The 18317-nt window shown below is 47.6% G+C and overlaps 1 protein-coding gene and 1 long non-coding RNA gene across 3 annotated transcripts in view; one reads left to right on the forward strand and one right to left on the reverse strand.

Moving 5' to 3' along the window:
• Positions 1–14337, forward strand: part of HPN (hepsin) — a 39435-nt gene extending 25098 nt beyond the window's left edge. For both annotated transcript variants that reach the window (XM_082231809.1, XM_082231808.1), the window contains exons 9-13: positions 1161–1351; positions 2840–2935; positions 4208–4350; positions 6053–6217; positions 11328–14337. In XM_082231809.1, coding sequence (XP_082087935.1) covers positions 1161–1351; positions 2840–2935; positions 4208–4350; positions 6053–6217; positions 11328–11366 — 634 coding nt within the window. In that variant the 3' untranslated portion in view covers positions 11367–14337. The remainder of the gene's footprint in view (positions 1–1160; positions 1352–2839; positions 2936–4207; positions 4351–6052; positions 6218–11327) is intronic.
• LOC309537412 lies at positions 1375–2935 on the reverse strand. The gene is made up of 3 exons (XR_014221902.1): positions 2809–2935; positions 2211–2402; positions 1375–1976 (listed from the first exon to the last, which is right to left on the reverse strand). It is a non-coding gene; the product is annotated as an uncharacterized lncRNA (long non-coding RNA).
• Positions 14338–18317: the final 3980 nt, after the last annotated feature.

Genomic DNA, 18317 nt, shown 5'->3' on the forward strand with positions numbered 1-18317 from the left:
TAATATTAATATTAATAACAACAGAAAACATGAAAAATTGAACTGAATGGCCTCAGTTGGCTTCAGTTTTAATTTGTTCCAAAACAGACGTGATTAGAAATGAACAAATCATGGAATTGAAGAGTAGGAAGGGACTCCAAGAGTCATCTAGTCCAACCCCCTGCAATGCAGGAATCTCAGCTAGATCATACATGACAGATGGCCATCCAACATTTGCTTAAAAACCTCCAATGACCAAGAGGCCACCACCTTCAGAGGGAGTCCATTCCATGGCTGAACAGCTCTTATTGTCAAAGTTCTTCCTGGTGTTTAGTCAGAATCTACTTTCTTGTAACTTGAATCCATTGGTTCGGGTCCTAGCCTCCAGAGCAGGACAAAACAAGTTTGCTGCATCTACCATGTGGCAGCACTTGAGATATCTGAAGATGGCTTTCGTATCACTTCTCAGTTTCCTCTTTACCAGGCTAAACATACCCAACCGTTCCCTCAACCGTTCCTCATAAGGCTTGGTTTCCAGACCCTTGATCATCTTGGTTGCCCTCCTCTGCACCTGTTCCAGCTTGCCATTATCCTTCAATTGTGGCACCCAGAACTGGATACAGTCTTCCAGATGTGGTCTGAGCAAGGTGGAAGAGAGTGAAACTATTATTCCCCTTGATTGGGATACCAGAATAGCATTGCTTTTTTTTTTTGCCCCTGCTGCTGCACCACACTGTTGACTCATGTTAAGCTTGTGATCTACTAAGACCCCTAGATCCTTTTCACATGTACTACTGTCAATCCAGGTGTACAAATGTGTTTGTTCTGTTGGAGGTTTTCCCATCGGCATCTGGTTGGCCTCTGTGAGAACAGGATGCTGGACTAGATGGGCAACTGGCCTGATCCAGCAACCTCTTCTCATGCACACCCACCCACAGGCCACCATCAACCCTGGCAATGTTGTATAGCTGTCCTCCTCCAATCTCTTTCTGTGTCTTGGGCTGATAGCTCAGTTGGTAGAGCATGAGACTCTTAACCTCAGGGTCATGGGTTCGAGGCCCCACGTTGGGCAAAATATTCCAGCATTGCAGGGGATTGGCCTAGGTGGCCCTTGCATTCCCTTCCACCTCTATGATTAATTTTGATTTTGATTTCAACAAGTCTCCCCCATCTCTCTGCAGGAGGAATCGAGCACCAAGCAGGTGGCGGGTGTTTGTGGGAGCCGTTTCCCAGCGCTCTGCTAAGGGGCTGCAGGTGGGTGTGACAAGCGTCGTGTACCACGGTGGCTACCAGCCCTTCCTGGATCCCAACAGCGAGGAGAACAGCAACGACATCGCCCTGATGCACTTGGCAACGCCCCTTTCCTTTAACGGTGAGAATGTGGTGTCAGGAAGGTGGTTTGGGGAAAGAGTTATTAAGAGCCTGTGGGACAGGGGTGGGGAATCTGTGAACTCTGGTTGTTGGACTCCTCCTCCCCCTGGGCCCCCCAAAATCCACCCAGGGAGGTGGGGAGAGGGGAGTTGGGCAGGAAGAAATGTTGTGCTGATGGAGCAATCATAATAGCACAGTGTTGAGATCCATCCATACGATTCCCAAGCCACGCTGGTTATGAGTTTGCTAGCATGATTATATAGTCACCTGCCTTGCAACCTTATGATGAAGGGTAAGGGAGAAATCGGAGGAAGGAAGGAATGTACGCTTGCATGTCCTATGGGGCTGCGATGTACCGCAATGCAGAACTTGCCTTTCAAAGTAAGGTGAAGGTTGCGCCCAAGCTTCAACTTGGGGCAACCACAGCAGAAAAAAGTTAACTCTGCATTCAAAGCCAGTGTTGGGGTTCAACATCTAATGGGTGATGGGCCTGGGCACCTGCACACTGGCATTGCCAAGCAGCCAGCTGAGTTTTTTGGCTTTCAGGAGAGTGGATGGGTGACAGTATGAGCAACCACAGCTGTCAGAAGAGGCAACAGCCACCACCACCTGCTCTCTCTCTCTCTCTCTTCTGCAGTACAGTGGTACCTCAGGTTAAGAACTTAATTCGTTCCAGAGGTCAGTTCTTAACCTGAAACTTTTCTTAACCTGAAGCACCACTTTAACTAATGGGGCCTCCTGCTGCCACCGTGCTGCCGGAGCACAATTTCTGTTCTCATCCTGAAGCAAAGTTCTTAACCCGAGGTACTATTTCTGGGTTAGCGGAGTCTGTAACCTGAAGTGTATGTAACCCGAGGTACCACTGTATGTCTGTTTGTGGGAGACTGATTGTGCCTTCCCCAAACTCCCTTTCCCCCTCTGGGAAAAAAAAAGGAGTCAGCCCAGTGCATATATTCATGTTTCTGAGTATGTGCGCGCACAAGAGAGAAAAGGAAAACCCATGGATGCGAGCAACCCAGAAGCTAGGAGGCAGGATGAAAAGATTCATTTGCCTCTGGCAGAAATGACTGGCAGAATCCGAGACCAGGGAGAAGAGTCGGTGAAAGAAGACTGGAAGAAATTCAAAGACCACTTACAGAAACATTGTAAAATTAATGAATGTTAGAAGGATGTTGGATAGCAACTAAGCGGTTTCCAGCTGTAATGCTTTAAGAGATATGATTTTTTTTTACAAATGGGTAAAAGTTTAATGGTAAGGATTTGCTGAACTAACAAATCGAACTGGAATACAAAGAAGGGAGGTATGAGGAGGTCTGAGGAAATAAGTGTATGGAAGATATGTTATTGAAAATCAATGTGTGTTTTTAACTGGTTTTTTTGTATGTTTATTTTTCTTTTTTCTTGATATATCTTAAAAACTTTTAATAAATATCTTTTTTTAAAAAAAGATTCATTTGCCTCTGGACGATACTTTTCTTTCTCCCCACAGAATATATCCAGCCCATCTGCCTGCCAGCTTTGGGCCAGCCTTTGGTGGACGGCAAGATCTGTATAGTTACTGGCTGGGGCAACACCCAGTACTATGGTAAGTACCTCTTGCCACTGCTAAGATGGCAGCAGCTCTTGCAAGGTGTGTTGTGTATCCCTCCGCTTCTTATGCAAGTACAGAAATGGCTGTGGGCTGCATCATTCACCTGATAACCTCAGAATTCTGTCGGTTCATTTTTTTAAAAAAGCTGCGAGGCTTCAAGGCAGGTTTAATTGATGTGGGCCATTCCTTAAAAACAACAACAACCCAGAAGCCAAAGGGAGAACTGATGTAAGGGCCAATAAAAGCAGAATACAAAGCAAGTAGATGTGGGCTTGCTTGCTCCCCCCCCCAGTGTCTTTTAGGTTGTGGAACTTAGCCTGCCATGATACAGAATCCCTGTAATTTTGACTACTGTATTTTTTGCTCTATAAGACTCACTTTTTCCCTCCTAAAAAGTAAGGGGAAATGTGTGTGCGTCTTATGGAGCGAATGCAGGCTGTGCAGCTATCCCAGAAGCCAGAACAGCAAGAGGGACTGCTGCTTTCACTGTGCAGCGATCCCTCTTGCTGTTCTGGCTTCTGAGAGTCAGAATATTTTTTTTGTTTGTTTTCCTCCTCCAAAAACTAGGCGCGTCTTGTGGTCTGGTGCGTCTTATAGAGCGAAAAATACGGTATTTTCCCTGCTTATATGTAAACGACATACAGCTCTGGTTACAGGCAGGTGAGATGAAAAGTGGTGTTCCAGTTGCAGCCCCTTGCATCACTCTGAGCTGCCCATTTTGGCAGCCGTTGCTGCTTCTACTGGGAGTTAATCCCATAGTGTTAACAATGCCCTGTATTCCAGTACAGAAACTGTTCTTAACCTGAGGTACCACTTTAGCTAATGGGGCCTCCTGCTGCCGTCACGCCGCCACCACGTGATTTCTGTTCTCATCCTGAAGCAAAGTTCTTAACCTGAGGTACTATTTCTGGGTTAGCAGAGTCTGTAACCTGAAGCATCTGCAACCTGAGGTACCACTGTATTGTGAGGAAGAGAGATAAACTTCTCTCTGCCTACGTTCTCCACATTGACCCCTTTGCACGTTGCACTTCCTTGTGGAAGCAAGCATCGCTCTGTGGTGGAGCACACTCTCCGTGTGCAGAAGGCCTCGGCTTCAAACCCTGGCATCTCCAAGGATCAAGGGAGCAGGCAATAGGAAAGACCTCTGCCAGAAGTACCGGAGACCTGCTGCCAGCCAGAGCTGACTGCACTGGGTCAATGGACAGATAAGTCTGACCTGTTTACTAAGCCTGCTTTCCTATGGCACTCGGTTCTTCCACTTTGTAGGGCAACAGTCTGACGTGCTGCAAGAAGCCAGCGTGCCCATCATCAGCACAAGTGTCTGCAATAGCCCCGACTACTATGGCAGCCAGATCAGGCCCAGGATGTTCTGTGCTGGCTTTGCTGCTGGCGGAACAGATGCCTGCCAGGTAGGTTGTGCTTGGCAGTGGGCAAGGGCAGGGCTGGGGAGGCAAGGGAATATAAGTTATTGAAGGTGGGTGTGGTGTGGTGGACTGCATTTAGAAAGAGAGAGCAAGGTGTGTGTTTGGCAGAGGTGGAGAACATTTGGTCATCCAGATTTGGCTGGTCTGCATCATTCATCATCCTTGACCATAAGCCATTCTGGCTGGAGCTGACGGGGATCCTGGGGGGTTGGGGTGGCACAGATTCCCTCATCTTTAGTGTTTAGTAGATTATTTGCTGAACAACAAAGCAGAGCAGGATGCATGGTGAATTTGTTCAGACACGAAGTGACCCAGGCAAAAAATATCATGGGGCTTAGGCCAACAACTCACATTTCTTCCCGACAAGGTTTAATCCCTTAAATCATTTTGCATGCTTTTTCTAATGTGTGTGTTTTATGAGCAAGAGGTAAAGGACAACCAGTGTTGGTCCTGCCAGTTGGCTTCTCTGCCCACTAGAATGGAGGGCAAAGGGCTTTTAAACCCCTCCTTCTTCCTGTGAAGAGCAACAGAGGCTCAGTCAGAATTTCTCTCTCGTGTGCCCTAGCTGTTGAACTTTGGCCTGCAGGGGACAAAATGTTTACTATGGGAATGTTTTTCTTCCGTTTGAAAAAAAACACCAAAAACCATAATGGCGGCCATGAGGGTTTCAGATTAGGATCATGGGGTTGTGACAGCGCATTAAAATTAGAGATTAGGTTTAAAAAATGTAGCACATGTACAAGTTGATCAGACCTGCACACATAGGAAGCAGGAGATTATTATGATAGTCTAAATAACTTTATTGGTTACAAATGCCTGATTGGAGCTGGAATGAGGCATATAACATCCCTGGGGAACATGAATGATGGGGGAAAGGGGCTTACTCTTTCCCTGTGCCATTTCCCTGCTGAAAATTGTCCCTCCAGAACTTAATTCTTGCCCTCAAAGGCACCACTGCAGTTCCAACCCACAGCTGTGGGCTTTGATTGGCCTGTGTTTCTGCTTCAGCACCCTGGCCTTACCTGGTCCACATTTTTAGTTAGAGTGCTATACTATAATTATAATAAGAATAAGATTAAGAATAATAAATTATTTATATCCCACCCACCCTGGGTGGCTCTCAACATAAGAAGAAGAAGAAGAAGAAGAAGATAAAACATCAAACATTAAAAACTTCCCTAAACAGGGCTGCCTTCAGATGTCTTCTAAAAGTCAGACAGTAGTTTATTTCCTTGACATCTGATGGGAGGGTGTTCCACAGGGAGGGCGCCACTACCGAGAAGGCCCTCTGCCTGCTTCCCTATAACCTCACTTCTCGCAGTGAGGGAACTGTGAGAAGGCCCTCGGAGCTGGACCTCACTGTCCGAGCTGGATGTTGGAGGTGGAGACACTCCTTCAGGTATACTGAGCCAAGGCCATTTGGGGCTTTAAAGGTCAGCACCAACACTTTGGATTGTGCTTGGAAACGTACTGGGAGCCAATGTAGGTCTTCAGGACCAGTGTTACATGGTCTTGGCAGCCACTCCCAGTCACCAGTCTTGCTGCTGCATTCTGGATTAGTTGCAGTTTCTGGGTCACCTTCAAAGGGAGCCCCATGTAGAGCGTGTTACAGTAGTCTAAGCGGGAGATAACCAGAGCCTGGTAGAATGAGGAAGGGTTGTAACTCCTGGTTTCTTCTGCCTGGCAGGGCGACAGCGGCGGCCCCTTTGTGTGTGAGGATGGCATCTCTCGGACTTCCCGCTGGAGGCTCTGTGGCATTGTGAGCTGGGGCACCGGCTGTGCCCTGGCCAATAAACCAGGGGTCTACACAAAGGTCAATGACTTTCAAGGGTGGATCTATCGTGCCATGAAGGTAAAGGGCACCTGGGGCAGTTGGGTGAATCAGTTGCAGGAAAAGCAACAGGGAAAGGCTTGTGGCACCCTAAAAGTTAATTCAGCGGTTGGCAGCCTTTTGGGGCTGGTGCTTGTGCAATGGGAACGGAGGCAATTGGCTGACAGGCAGTGACTCCAAGCCTCCTTTCTGCAGGGATCAGTTGCACTAGTGAGTGGGAAGTCAGGTCATGCAGCGAGTTCAGCAAGATTGAAAATGATGACTTTCGCTATGCCCAGCCTTAGGCAGGTGTCAGCTGTGATTTGGTGTTTCTGATAGGTATCTTGGCAGCTTAGCCGATCCCAGAAGGCTGATCTCAATCAGCTGACTGCCTCCCTTGCCATCGCACAATTGGGGAAGGCTCCTGGTTGTGCCTGGGAAGCCCTGTCTACCTGCCAAACAACCAACATCATCACCATCGTATATTTATATGCCACCTATTTGACTGGGTTGCCTGCGCCACTCTGAACAGGATTGAACAAATTATGAAACCATGGTAAAACATCAAACATTAAAAACTTCCCTATACAGGGCTGCCTTCAGATATTTTCTAAAAGTCAGATAATTGTTTATTTCCTTGACATCTGATGGGAAGGCGTTCCACAAGGTGCCTGGTTCCCTGTAACTTCAGGGAAGAGCCAGTGTGGTATAGTGGTTAAGAGTGGTAGACTCATAATCTGGTGAACTGGGTTCACGTCTCGGCTCCTCCACCCACAGCTGCTGGGTGACCTTGGGCTAGTCACACTTCTCTGAAGTCTCTCAGTCCCACTTACCTCACAGAGTGTTTGTTGTGGGGAAGGAAGGGAAAGGAGAATGTTAGCCGCTTTGAGACTCCTTCAGGTAGCGATAAAGCGGGATATCAAATCCAAACTCTTCTTCTTGCAATGAAGGAACTGCTAGAAGGCCCTTGGAGGTGGTTCATAGAATCATAGAATCATAGAGTTGGAAGAGACCACAAGGGTCATCGAGTCCAACTCCCTGCCAAGCAGGAAACACCATCAGAGCACTCCTGACATATGGTCGTCAAGCCTCTGCTTAAAGACCTCCAAAGTAGGAGACTCCACCACACTCCTTGGCAGCAAATTCCACTGTCGAACAGCTCTTACTGTCAGGAAGTTCTTCCTCATGTTTAGGTGGAATCTTCTTTCTTGTAGTTTGGATCCATTGCTCCGTGTCCGCTTCTCTGGAGCAGCAGAAAACAACCTTTCTCCCTCCTCTATGTGACATCCTTTTATATATTTGAACATGGCTATCATATCACCCCTTAACCTCCTCTTCTCCAGGCTAAACATGCCCAGCTCCCTTAGCCGTTCCTCATAAGGCATCGTTTCCAGGCCTTTGGCCATTTTGGTTGCCCTCTTCTGGACACGTTCCAGTTTGTCAGTGTCCTTCTTGAATTGTGGTGCCCAGAACTGGACACAGTACTCCAGGTGTGGTCTGACCAGAGCAGAATACAGTGGAACTATTACTTCCCTTGATCTAGATGCTATACTCCTATTGATGCAGCCCAGAATTGCATTGGCTTTTTTAGCTGCCGCGTCACACTGTTGGCTCATGTCAAGTTTGTGGTCAACCAAGACTCCTAGATCCTTTTCACATGTACTGCTCTCAAGCCAGGTGTCACCAATCTTGTATTTGTGCCTCTCATTTTTTTTGCCCAAGTGCAATACTTTACATTTCTCCCTGTTAAAATTCATCTTGTTTGTTTTTGCCCAGTTCTCTAATCTGTCAAGGTCGTTTTGAAGTGTGATCCTGTCCTCTGGGGTGTTAGCCACCCCTCCCAGTTTGGTGTCATCTGCAAATTTGATCAGGATGCCCTTGAGTCCATCATCCAAGTCGTTGATAAAGATGTTGAATAAGACCGGGCCCAAGACAGAACCCTGTGGCACCCCACTAGTCACTCTTCTCCAGGATGAAGAGGAACCATTGATGAGCACCCTTTGGGTTCGGTCAGTCAGCCAGTTACAAATCCACTGAGTGGTAGCATAGTCAAGACCGCATTTTACCAGCTTCTTTACAAGAATATCATGGGGCACCTTGTCAAATGCCTTGCTGAAATCAAGGTAGGCTACATCCACTGCGTTCCCTTCATCTACCAGGCTTGTAATTCTGTCAAAAAACGAGATCAGGTTAGTCTGACATGACTTATTTTTCAGAAATCCATGCTGACTATTGGTGATCACAGCATTCCTTTCTAGGTGCTCACAGACTGTTTGCTTAATGATCTGCTCCAGAACCTTCCCTGGTATTGATGTCAGACTGACTGGGCGGTAATTATTTGGGTCCTCTCTTTTCCCCTTTTTGAAAATAGGGACAACATTTGCCCTCCTCCAGTCTGCCGGGACTTCGCCTGTTCTCCAGGAATTCTCAAAGATGACTGCCAGTGGTTCTGAGATCACATCTGCCAGTTCTTTTAATACTCTTGGATGCAGTTCATCTGGCCCTGGAGACTTGAATACATCTAAACTAGCCAAATATTCTTGTACTATCTCCTTAGTTATTCTGGGCTGTGTTTCCTTTGCTGAATCATTTGCTCCAAATTCTTCAGGTCGGGCATTGTTTTCTTTATCAGAGAAGACTGAGGCAAAGAAGGCATTGAGGAGTTCAGCCCTTTCTGTGTCCCCTGTTTGCATTTCACCATCTTCTCCTCTGAGTGACCCCACTGTTTCTTTGTTCTTCCTTTTGCTACAAACATACCCATAAAAGCCTTTTTTGTTGCTTTTAACCTCTCTAGCAAGCCTGAGTTCATTCTGCGCTTTAGCTTTTCTGACTTTGTGTCTACACGTGCTGGCTATTTGTTTGAATTCCTCTTTGGTGGTTTCCCCCCTTTTCCATTTTTTGTACACATCCTTTTTTAATCTTAATTCAGTTAAAAGTTCTTTAGATAGCCACCCTGGCTTCTTTAGGCACCTTCCATGTTTCCGTCTCATTGGTATTGCCTGACGTTGTGCTTTTACTATCTCCCTCTTAACAAACTCCCAGCCATCATGAACTCCCTTTCCTTTTAGTATTGCTGTCCATGGGATCTCACCCAGCACTTCTCTAAGTTTTATGAAGTCGGCTTTCTTAAAGTCAAGAAATTGAGTCCTAGTATGCTTGGCTGCTCCTTTCCGCTGTATAGTAAACTTCAGAAGAGCATGATCACTTGCGCCTAATGATGCTTCCACATCTACCCCACTAACCAGGTCATCAACATTGGTTAGGACCAGATGTAAAATGGCTGTTCCTCTTGTTGCTTCTCCCACTTTATGGACAATGAAGTTGTCTGCAAGGCCAGTGAGGAATCTGTTTGACCTTATGCTCTTGGCTGAGTTTGACGTCCAACAAATATCCGGGTAATTGAAGTCCCCCATTACTACTATCTCCCTTCCTTTTGCATGCTTGGCCATCTGTTCCAGGAAGGCATCATCTATGTCCTCCGTTTGGCTTGGGGATCTATAGTAAACTCCCACAATGAGGTCTCTGTTATTCTTCTCTCCCTTAATTTTGACCCAAATGCTCTCACTTTGGCTTTGAGGGTTCTAAATCTTGGATCTCTTCACAGGTATACACATCCCTGACATATAACGCCACTCCTCCTCCTTTCTTGTCTGGTCTGTTTCTCTGAAATAGATTGTATCCCCCCATTATTACATTCCAATCGTGGGACTTATCCCACCAGGTTTCAGTGATGCCTATTATGTCATATTTAGTTTGCTGTACCAAGAGCTCAAGCTCATCTTGTTTATTTCCTATGCTTTGCGCATTAGTGTACAGACATTGAAGTCCATTAATCATTCCCCTGTGTCTCTTATTTAAGCCTGCACATTCCCTGAGGACTGACTTTGCTGCTTGTCTTCATATACCTGATCGACTGTAATGAGGGAGAGATCCTCAAATGGAGTCTGCTCTTCGTCTTCCATGCTAGGGGAGAGGACCTCAAAGCGATTGTGTATTTCTAAACAATCAGAGTGAACCCTGGGCCTCCTACTTCTTTGAGTCACGTTTCTCCATATATCTGGCTCCTGTGTTGGTGAACTATCCTCCTTCTCAGGGGAGTCCCCTGTCTCCTCCTTGGTGGGGACGGTGTGCTCTGTTGCTTCCAAGAAGAGCTCCAGCTCTCTAATTCTTTGGAGCGTAGCTACACGTTCCTCCAGTTGTTGGACTTTGTCTTTTAAAAGGGCAATCAACATGCAATTGCTGCAGGTAAAGCTGCCTGCAACCTTTGGCAAGATGGCAAACATTGCGCAGGAATCGCAGGCGACTGCAGCTGTTCCCTCCCCTTCCATCTTGAGATCGTGTCGTTGGGGGTGGCTACAGAGGTCCTCCATCATAAAAAGCTTGAAGACAGGACAAATAACTTCCCCCACAAAAAAAACCTAGGTCTCCCCCAACAAACCTTTGAGACTAGCTCCCCTAAATCTAAAATATGGGTATAACTGCGCGCGCCGCTAGGCGCGCGCCGCTGCCCTGCAAACTCTGATAAGCTCCTCCCACAGCTAATCCCCTGCCTCAACAGAAACCCTGCCCCCTCTGACCTTTACACAGGGAAAACAGCTAATCAGCCACAAAGAAACACACACACACACACACACACACACACACACACACACACACGAAAACCCTTTTTGCTCCTTCTTCAACTGCTGCCCTGCAAACTCTGATGTCAGTGTCTGGGCTGCAAACTCTGGTTGTCAGTGTCTGGGCTGAATGATGGGGGTGGAGATGCTCCTTCAGGTATACAGGACTGAAGCTGTTTAGGGCTTTAAAGGTCAGCACCAACACTTTGAACTGTGCTTGGAAACGTACTGGGATGTCACATAAAATGTCAAGCGTAGGGCAGGTTGGTGTGGTTTGAGGGGAAATGGCCTTGTGGGCCAAACCGAAGACCCAGACTGGGCCTGATTAGGCCAGTTGGGGCTTCCAAACCCCTGTGTTACAACGCCCACTGGTTAACTGGTGTCCAATGTAAAAGATCTCAAGTGAGCACATAACCAGTGCATTGCTGTAGAAGGGCAAGGGAACACCTCTCCTGTCCTCCCAGCACACCTGTCTGTCTGAAGGCCCCAGAAAGATGCACAGCCTGCCTCTCCTTTTGTTTCCCCTCCTACAGACTCACTCCCATGCCAGTGGAATGGTGATCCAGGACTGAAGCTCCGGAAGAGCGACGCTGAGCCGCCTCCGCCTCGCCAACCTCCCCCCCTTCCAGTGTGAGACTGCTGCTTTAAAGAAAACGGGGCGGGGCGGGGCAGAAATGACATCTTACAGAGAACAAACATTGTCCCATCCAACTGTGTGCTCTGGCATAGCCTCGTGGAATAGGGCAGGGGAGCCCTTCTACACTGTGAAGTCACTGCTCCTCGCTGGCCCTTTAAACATCTGCCAATATGATGTCTTTGCTTTGCCAGCCTATCAAAGGGGTGCTTCTGGTTCTTTAATGGCCCATCTAGGAATGAGGGTCGGCCTTGCTTCCCAGGAAACCTGCGACTGGCTAATCTGTGGTTGCTTTGGTGTGGCTCATTACCCAGATCACACGAACGTGAGACCCTTAAAGTATTGAATTCTGGCAGGTCAAGAATTTCAAAAGCAAAGGCCCAATCCTTGGAAGTTTTTCCCAGCTATAAAGAAGGGCAGAAGCTGCATTTAAAGGGAACCCCCACAGCAACTTCTCACAACACCCCAGGTTACACTCAGGATGGATGAAACCATCATGATTTCTGACTTGAAACTGGGGTGTCCTGATTGTCCTGATTTCAAGGCTTGGTCCCCCCCCCCAGTTCCGCCCCAGCAGCGGATCCTGCCTCCCTGCCCCTTGCAACATGGCAGCCAGCTACGAGCTTGGCAGTGCGGCTGGATGATGTCATTTCCCAGGATGCCGCTGGAAGCTGAGACACACACAGAGAGACAGAGAGGCGGAGCATGGGCTTAAAAGGGCTGTGGTGCAGATTGGAGCCAGCAGCGGTGGGGGAGAGTCTTGAGCTGCTAGCAGGGTGGGGAAGAGGTCGGTGGGAAAAGGAATGGAGGGCTTGGTGCCCGGGGCTAGGGTCCCGCCCAGTAACTTGCGAGGTGGCAGCAGTGCCTCTGAGCATGTACAGAATGCACACATGCATATTTCTACCCCTCCTCCCACTCCCCCTCAGCCAGAAACGCCTTGCATTCCTCAGATGAAAATGCCCTGATTTCCGTCTGAGGAATATCGGAGGGTATGCCCCAAGCCTTGTTCTGTGGACCTTTGGCTCTCAGGTGATTTTGTCAGGTTATTTCCCTAGGTCATTGGTCTCCAAATGGTAGGTTGTACCCTAAGATGAGATTGGTTGTGCAAGTGATACCACCACCATTTTCGTGTATTTTAAAAAAATATTGTTCAGGGGTTTTAAAGAGCAAATGTCGTAAGACAGACTTGGAGAGCATATGTGTTGTGTTATACCATGAATAACAGAACTTACCACAGGGGGCTCAGATCTAGAAGGGGAAACAGTTAAACTGACGATAGGAAGTCTTGAGGAGGAGATATTCCCTTACTGCAGTTTGCTAAGGGCAAATTTGGAACGCAATAGAAGCAGACCCATGCAGAGGGGGTGGGGCGTTGGGTTCCCTTGCCCTGGGTCTCAGAGGGCTAAGCCAGCCAGTGCCACCCCCCTCCCCCTGTCAGGGACTGGCTGCTGTTTTGTTTGAGTTGATGACTCAAGACTTCTGCCCCAGGCCTCAGACATGGGCCTGAGTAAAAGAGTTTACTTCCACTTACCTGAAGTTTGCAAGCATTTTTAGGGAAACTGACAGGACCAATAGAAAGCGGGCCCACGTTTTATATGAGGGCAAAATATCAATATCTGACCCAAAGAGCCTCATTTGGAGTCCGGGGAGGATATTACTGAGGGTTGGATACCCTCCGCCAGTCTCCCGTTTCCCTTCTGGATGGGAAGATGTCAGGAAGGATTGACCAGCTGTTCTGTGCATTTTCCATCTGTCCTTTTAACAAGATTGAGTACATTTTGGGGGAGGGCTTTATTAGGGTACTTTTAGCCCTCCAGTACAGACTTAAGAGTTATGTTTGTATATTCCGTTGAGGATCTGTTGCTGCCCCCACTCTAGCATTGTCCACAGGTGAAAATAGCCACCAATAATGTTGAATCTGACGGTTTTCCTCCATCACACGCACATTGTAGACTTGGAAAAAAAGCCTAGCACAGATATTAATCTTCTGGTATTAATCTGTTATTGTCTACATACAGAATGGGTGTACTCTATCTCTGCATCCCCACGATAAAAAAATCTGTTGTATGCACTGGGAAATTAAGAACCAGAAACTGCTTCAGTTTCGTATTAGAAGTTCCATTAAGGATTATTTTGGGTCTGCACACAAGTGATACACCAGCCTTCCCAAACCTGATAACCTCCATAAGCTTTGGACTACATTTCCCACCATGCCTGAGCCCAATGCCCCTGGTGGCTGATGGGAGTTGTAGTCTAGTCCAATGCATCTGCAGAGCACCAGCTTGAGGAAGGCTGTTGGAATCAAAGGGTAACTTCAGAAGAAGCTGAAATAAAAACATGTGGTTGGCCTATCATAGAATCGTAGCAATGCAGAGTTGGAAGGGACCCCGAGTGCCACCTAATTCAGTTCCCTGCAATGCAGGAATCCTGCTCACTGCCATCTCTGGGTGGGCTTGAACCACCAACCTTCTGGTTGACAGCCAGATGCACTAACCCACTGAGCCACTGGAGCATATGAATAAGCCCTGCTGGCTCAGGTCAAGGGCCAATCTCATCCAGCCTTTATCTCTCTCTCACACAGCTGCCTGTGGGAAGCCCATGTGCAAGGCCTGAGGGCAATGGTGCTCTCTACACTTGTGATTCTTAGTAGCTGTTATTCAGAGCCATGCTGCTGTCCAGCATTGAAGGCGCACAGCCATTGTGGCCTTATCCTCCACAGAGTTGCCTACATACAGTAATAACCCATATGGGGCCAGGAAGTATCCCAGAACAGTCCTCTATTATGTCTTCTGATACTGTAAATAGATAACTATGTTGGGTCTCCTTTGGGACCATGGATCAGTTCACTTAGATTGTATATATTTGTGTAATTATGTCAATTACAGTAAATAAAACCTGTTTTGATTATAGATGGCTCTTGGATTATTTCGCAGACTTTTTAGGATCCCCCTCCAAGGCTCAAACAAGGAGCTTCCTGACTTGCACATTAGTATTGTGTCTCTTGTTGTTGGGAGTGCAGAATGAGGGACACAGTCCCCTCCCCCCAGCAAAATACACCATTTTGAATACCTGCAAAATTCAATGCTGCTCTAGTATCCTGCAAGGAAGGATGGGCAGCAAGTTTTAATTCACAGTAGTGGGAGGGAAGCTTTTACAGTGGTAAAGGTAAAGGTAAAGGTACCCCTGCCCGAACGGGCCAGTCTTGACAGACTGTGGGGTTTGTGCGCCCATCTCACATCTATTGGCCGGGGGCCAGCGCTGTCCGGGGACACTTCCGGGTCACGTGGCCAGCGTGACATCGCTGCTCTGGCGAGCCAGAGCCGCACACGGAACGCCGTTTACCTTCCCGCTGGTAAGCGGTACCTATTTATCTACTTGCCCCCGGGGGTGCTTTCGAACTGCTAGGTGGGCAGGCGCTGGGACCGAGCAGCGGGAGCGCACCCCGCCGCGGGGATTCGAACCGCCGACCTTTCGATCGGCAAGCCCTAGGCGTTGAGGCTTTAGCCCACAGCGCCACCCGCGTCCCTTTTACAGTGGTACCTCAGGTTAAAAACTTAATTCATTCTGGAGGTCTGTTCTTAACCTGAAACTGCTCTTAACCTGAGGTACCACTTTAGCTAATGGGCCTCCCGCTGCTGCCGTGGCGCGATTTCTGTTCTTATCCTGAAGCAAAGTTATTAACCTGAGGTACTATTTCTGCGTCAGTGGAGTCTGTAACTTGAAGCGTCTGTAACCCGAGGTACCACTGTATAGAGGGAGAAAATTCCCCATTCTGCACCAGAAAACAAATCACAACTGAACACCATTGCATGGGATCAGGGCCATAGCTAGGGGGTGGTGAGGTGTGCCCCTGCCAGGGGCACACATGAGGGGGAGGGCACAAAATCGGCTTAAAGATATGTCCATAAATATGTCTATAAATAAAAATATTTGTTATTGCCTCATAAGAAAAGGTTTTAAATAGAGGGTGAATTGAATGAGTGGAAGGGGGGGTGTTGGAGGAGAGGTGGAAAGAAGAGCTAATTTGTCCACGGATAAGGGGCACAATCTGGATAGTTCTGCCAGGGGCGCAAGATCACCCAGCTATGGCTCTGCATGGGATGCCAATAATCTGTTTGCCGATGGCAGGAGCTGGGCAGATAGATGATGGAGAAAGGTTTTGTGAGGCCCACAGCTAGCTGAGAAGATGTACAGGCTAACACCAGGCCCCTGCCCCCTTGTAGAAGCAGCTGTCTTTAAAAGACTGCTTTGGGAGGTACCGTATTTTTCGCTCTATAACACGCACCCGACCATAACACGCACGTAGTTTTTAGAGGAGGAAAATCCATAGCCATGCCACCCGTAGGCATTCCCTCCATAACACGCACAGACATTTCCCCTTACTTTTTAGGAGGAAAAAAGTGAGTGTTATGGTGCAAAAAATACGGTACTTTCCTTAAAGACTAGGCCCCACCAGGGCTGTAGATCACCTGCTTTTCACTGGTGCTGGAGAAGGGAGGGTTAAAAGGCCAGCCTGCCTGCCTGCCTGGGATGGCACAAAAGGGATGGACTGGGTGGCTCTGTGACAGCACAGCTGTGCCCACCAGCGGACTTGCTGAAGCACCATTCCAGGTCAGAGACTGTTTGTGTTTGTGAGTGTTAAGCCAGAGAGACAGAACAGAGATTTAGCTAGCAGGGCCGGTTCACCCATGAAGTGATGTCATGTGCCCCCCCCCCCGGGATCCATGGGGGACAGCAAATGTGGCCCCCACGGCTGCTGTGGTTGTTGCAGCTGCAGCCACTGTATCTCCAGCTGTTGCTGCTTTCCCACACTGGTGAGTATTGAAGTGTATATCGAATGAGAGAGGCACTACATACATCAGCAGGACAGTTTATGCAGTGGCCTTTGCAAACTATGATTGTCGGTGGCACGATTTTCTAATTTGTTTCAGGCGCCAAAATGTCTTGGGTGAGTCCTGGTTGCTAGTACTCTATCCATCCTGCTGTTCCCCAGAGGCTCTTGAAAGCGTCAGTGTAGAGATCCCACCAGAACAGAACAAAACAAACAACCAACCAACAGAAAAACACCTATTCAAGTGGGCGGAGAAGAACATTCTGTCGATCAAATCTGAACACGTCGCCAGGATGGAAAACGAGGAGGCAGATTGGCTCAGCCGGCAAACCATCTCAGAGGTGGAATGCAAACTCCACCCCCGCTGACTTCCAACAGATAGTGGAAGACTTCGGAGAACCAGTCGTGGATCTGTTTGTCACCCCACTGAACAATCAGATGTACAGATTTGTGTCTCACTTCCACTCACAAGAAGTGCAGGGAATGAACATGGGAACAACTGATTGGCTACCGGGGATGCTATATGGTCCCCGCCTCACATTCAGCCTTCTGGCAAGGACTAAAATATCCTTAAAAAATATCCTTAAAAAATATCCTTAAAAAATAAATTAAGATAAAATGAAATAAAACAAGCAAGAGATGACTCTTCCCTCTCACTGGTCTGCAATGACAAAAAAGTCCTTGCTGGGTTTACCTGCAAAGCACAGGGCTGCAGTGGAGCAATTTCAGTAAAAAGGTGACTTTTTTAGTTAAGGAAGATGTGACAAGTCTCTTACTGCTGATGTGCTACCGTGCACAGCAACTACAGTGTGGCAATTTAGTTTGTGCAACAAAGGGGAAAGCTTTCCTCCCTAGCTTGGTTGTGGAAAGGTGAGGATTAAAGGGCTGTTTTGGAGGTTGTAAAAGGTTAAAGTTCCCTAAGAGCCCGATTCTTTAGGATCGTGGCCTGATAAAATGGAGGGGGAAAGAAGAAAGGGACATCTAGAGTGGGAGTTTGGGAAACTGTCGTCGAGAAGCACTCCAAGATAAAGAAAACATAGAAAAATACGGTAAGTTGAAGCCAAACAAATCCAATTCATTCAAAAGAATAAGCAAGGAAATCCAGAAAGGAAAAAAATAAATAAAAGAGCTTCAGCACACAAGGATCTTCCTTTCCAGCTGGTAGGCAGGCAGTCTTGGATGTGGTGAATCCTTTCATGGGGTAATGTTGTGGGACTTCAATATCAATGCCAAGGCTTCCTCAAATGGACCAGCTGGGGACTTCATGGCCTCCATGACAACCATGGTGTTGTCTCAGTACATCTGTGGTCTAATCAGAACTCCTCCTCATGCAAAAAGCTGGTTCTGGGTCATGATCAGGACCACAGCAGGTGTCTTGGAGGGATGAAACTCCTCTACCCACCCTCTCGGCCTGAAATTTGCAAAAGCAAAATATTGCGTAAAGCAGGTTATTAAAGTAGCATGCTGTTCGTTCCCAACAGATTTATCCAAAGTCTCCTTGATCAGCTACACCATGCATTGATAGCTCCCATTAGCAGCAGGGAGGGGTAAGAAATCAAATCCTTTTCTGATTTGAAGGTGAGCCTACAAAATTCACACTTTTCGCAAACGAGCACTTTCCTGAATTTTGCAACACAGTTCTGAATCCAAGTAATGTAGACAAAAATGCCTTCCCTAGGGTAAAGAGTGCATCTTGTGAGTCTTGTAGAACCTGCCAAGCAGTCAGGCCTCTTCCCCCTCACCTAGGAGGGTGGGGCCCTGACTGACCAAAGCTAGAAAAGACGGGGGCTGTTCAGCACCTTGAATACCATCTTGTCTGTGGGTCCTGACTGACTGACTGACTGTAGCTTTGGAAGCTGAGCTGGCTGAAAAGACCTTTGGGTTGGGGTATGCTGGTTTCGGTGTTGTTATCATGGCCCCAGCTATCCTAAGTTTTTAATTGCTTTAATTAATTTTAATTGTTTTAAATGGGCTTTAACTTGCACACATTTAAGTACAGGTAGAATTCTTTGGTACGTGGTGGCGGTGGATCTTTGGGGTCCATAAGGGTGGGAGATT

The sequence above is a fragment of the Podarcis vaucheri genome (assembly GCF_965113315.1).
Source record: "Podarcis vaucheri genome assembly, chromosome: 7".
Lineage (NCBI taxonomy): Eukaryota > Metazoa > Chordata > Lepidosauria > Squamata > Lacertidae > Podarcis > Podarcis vaucheri.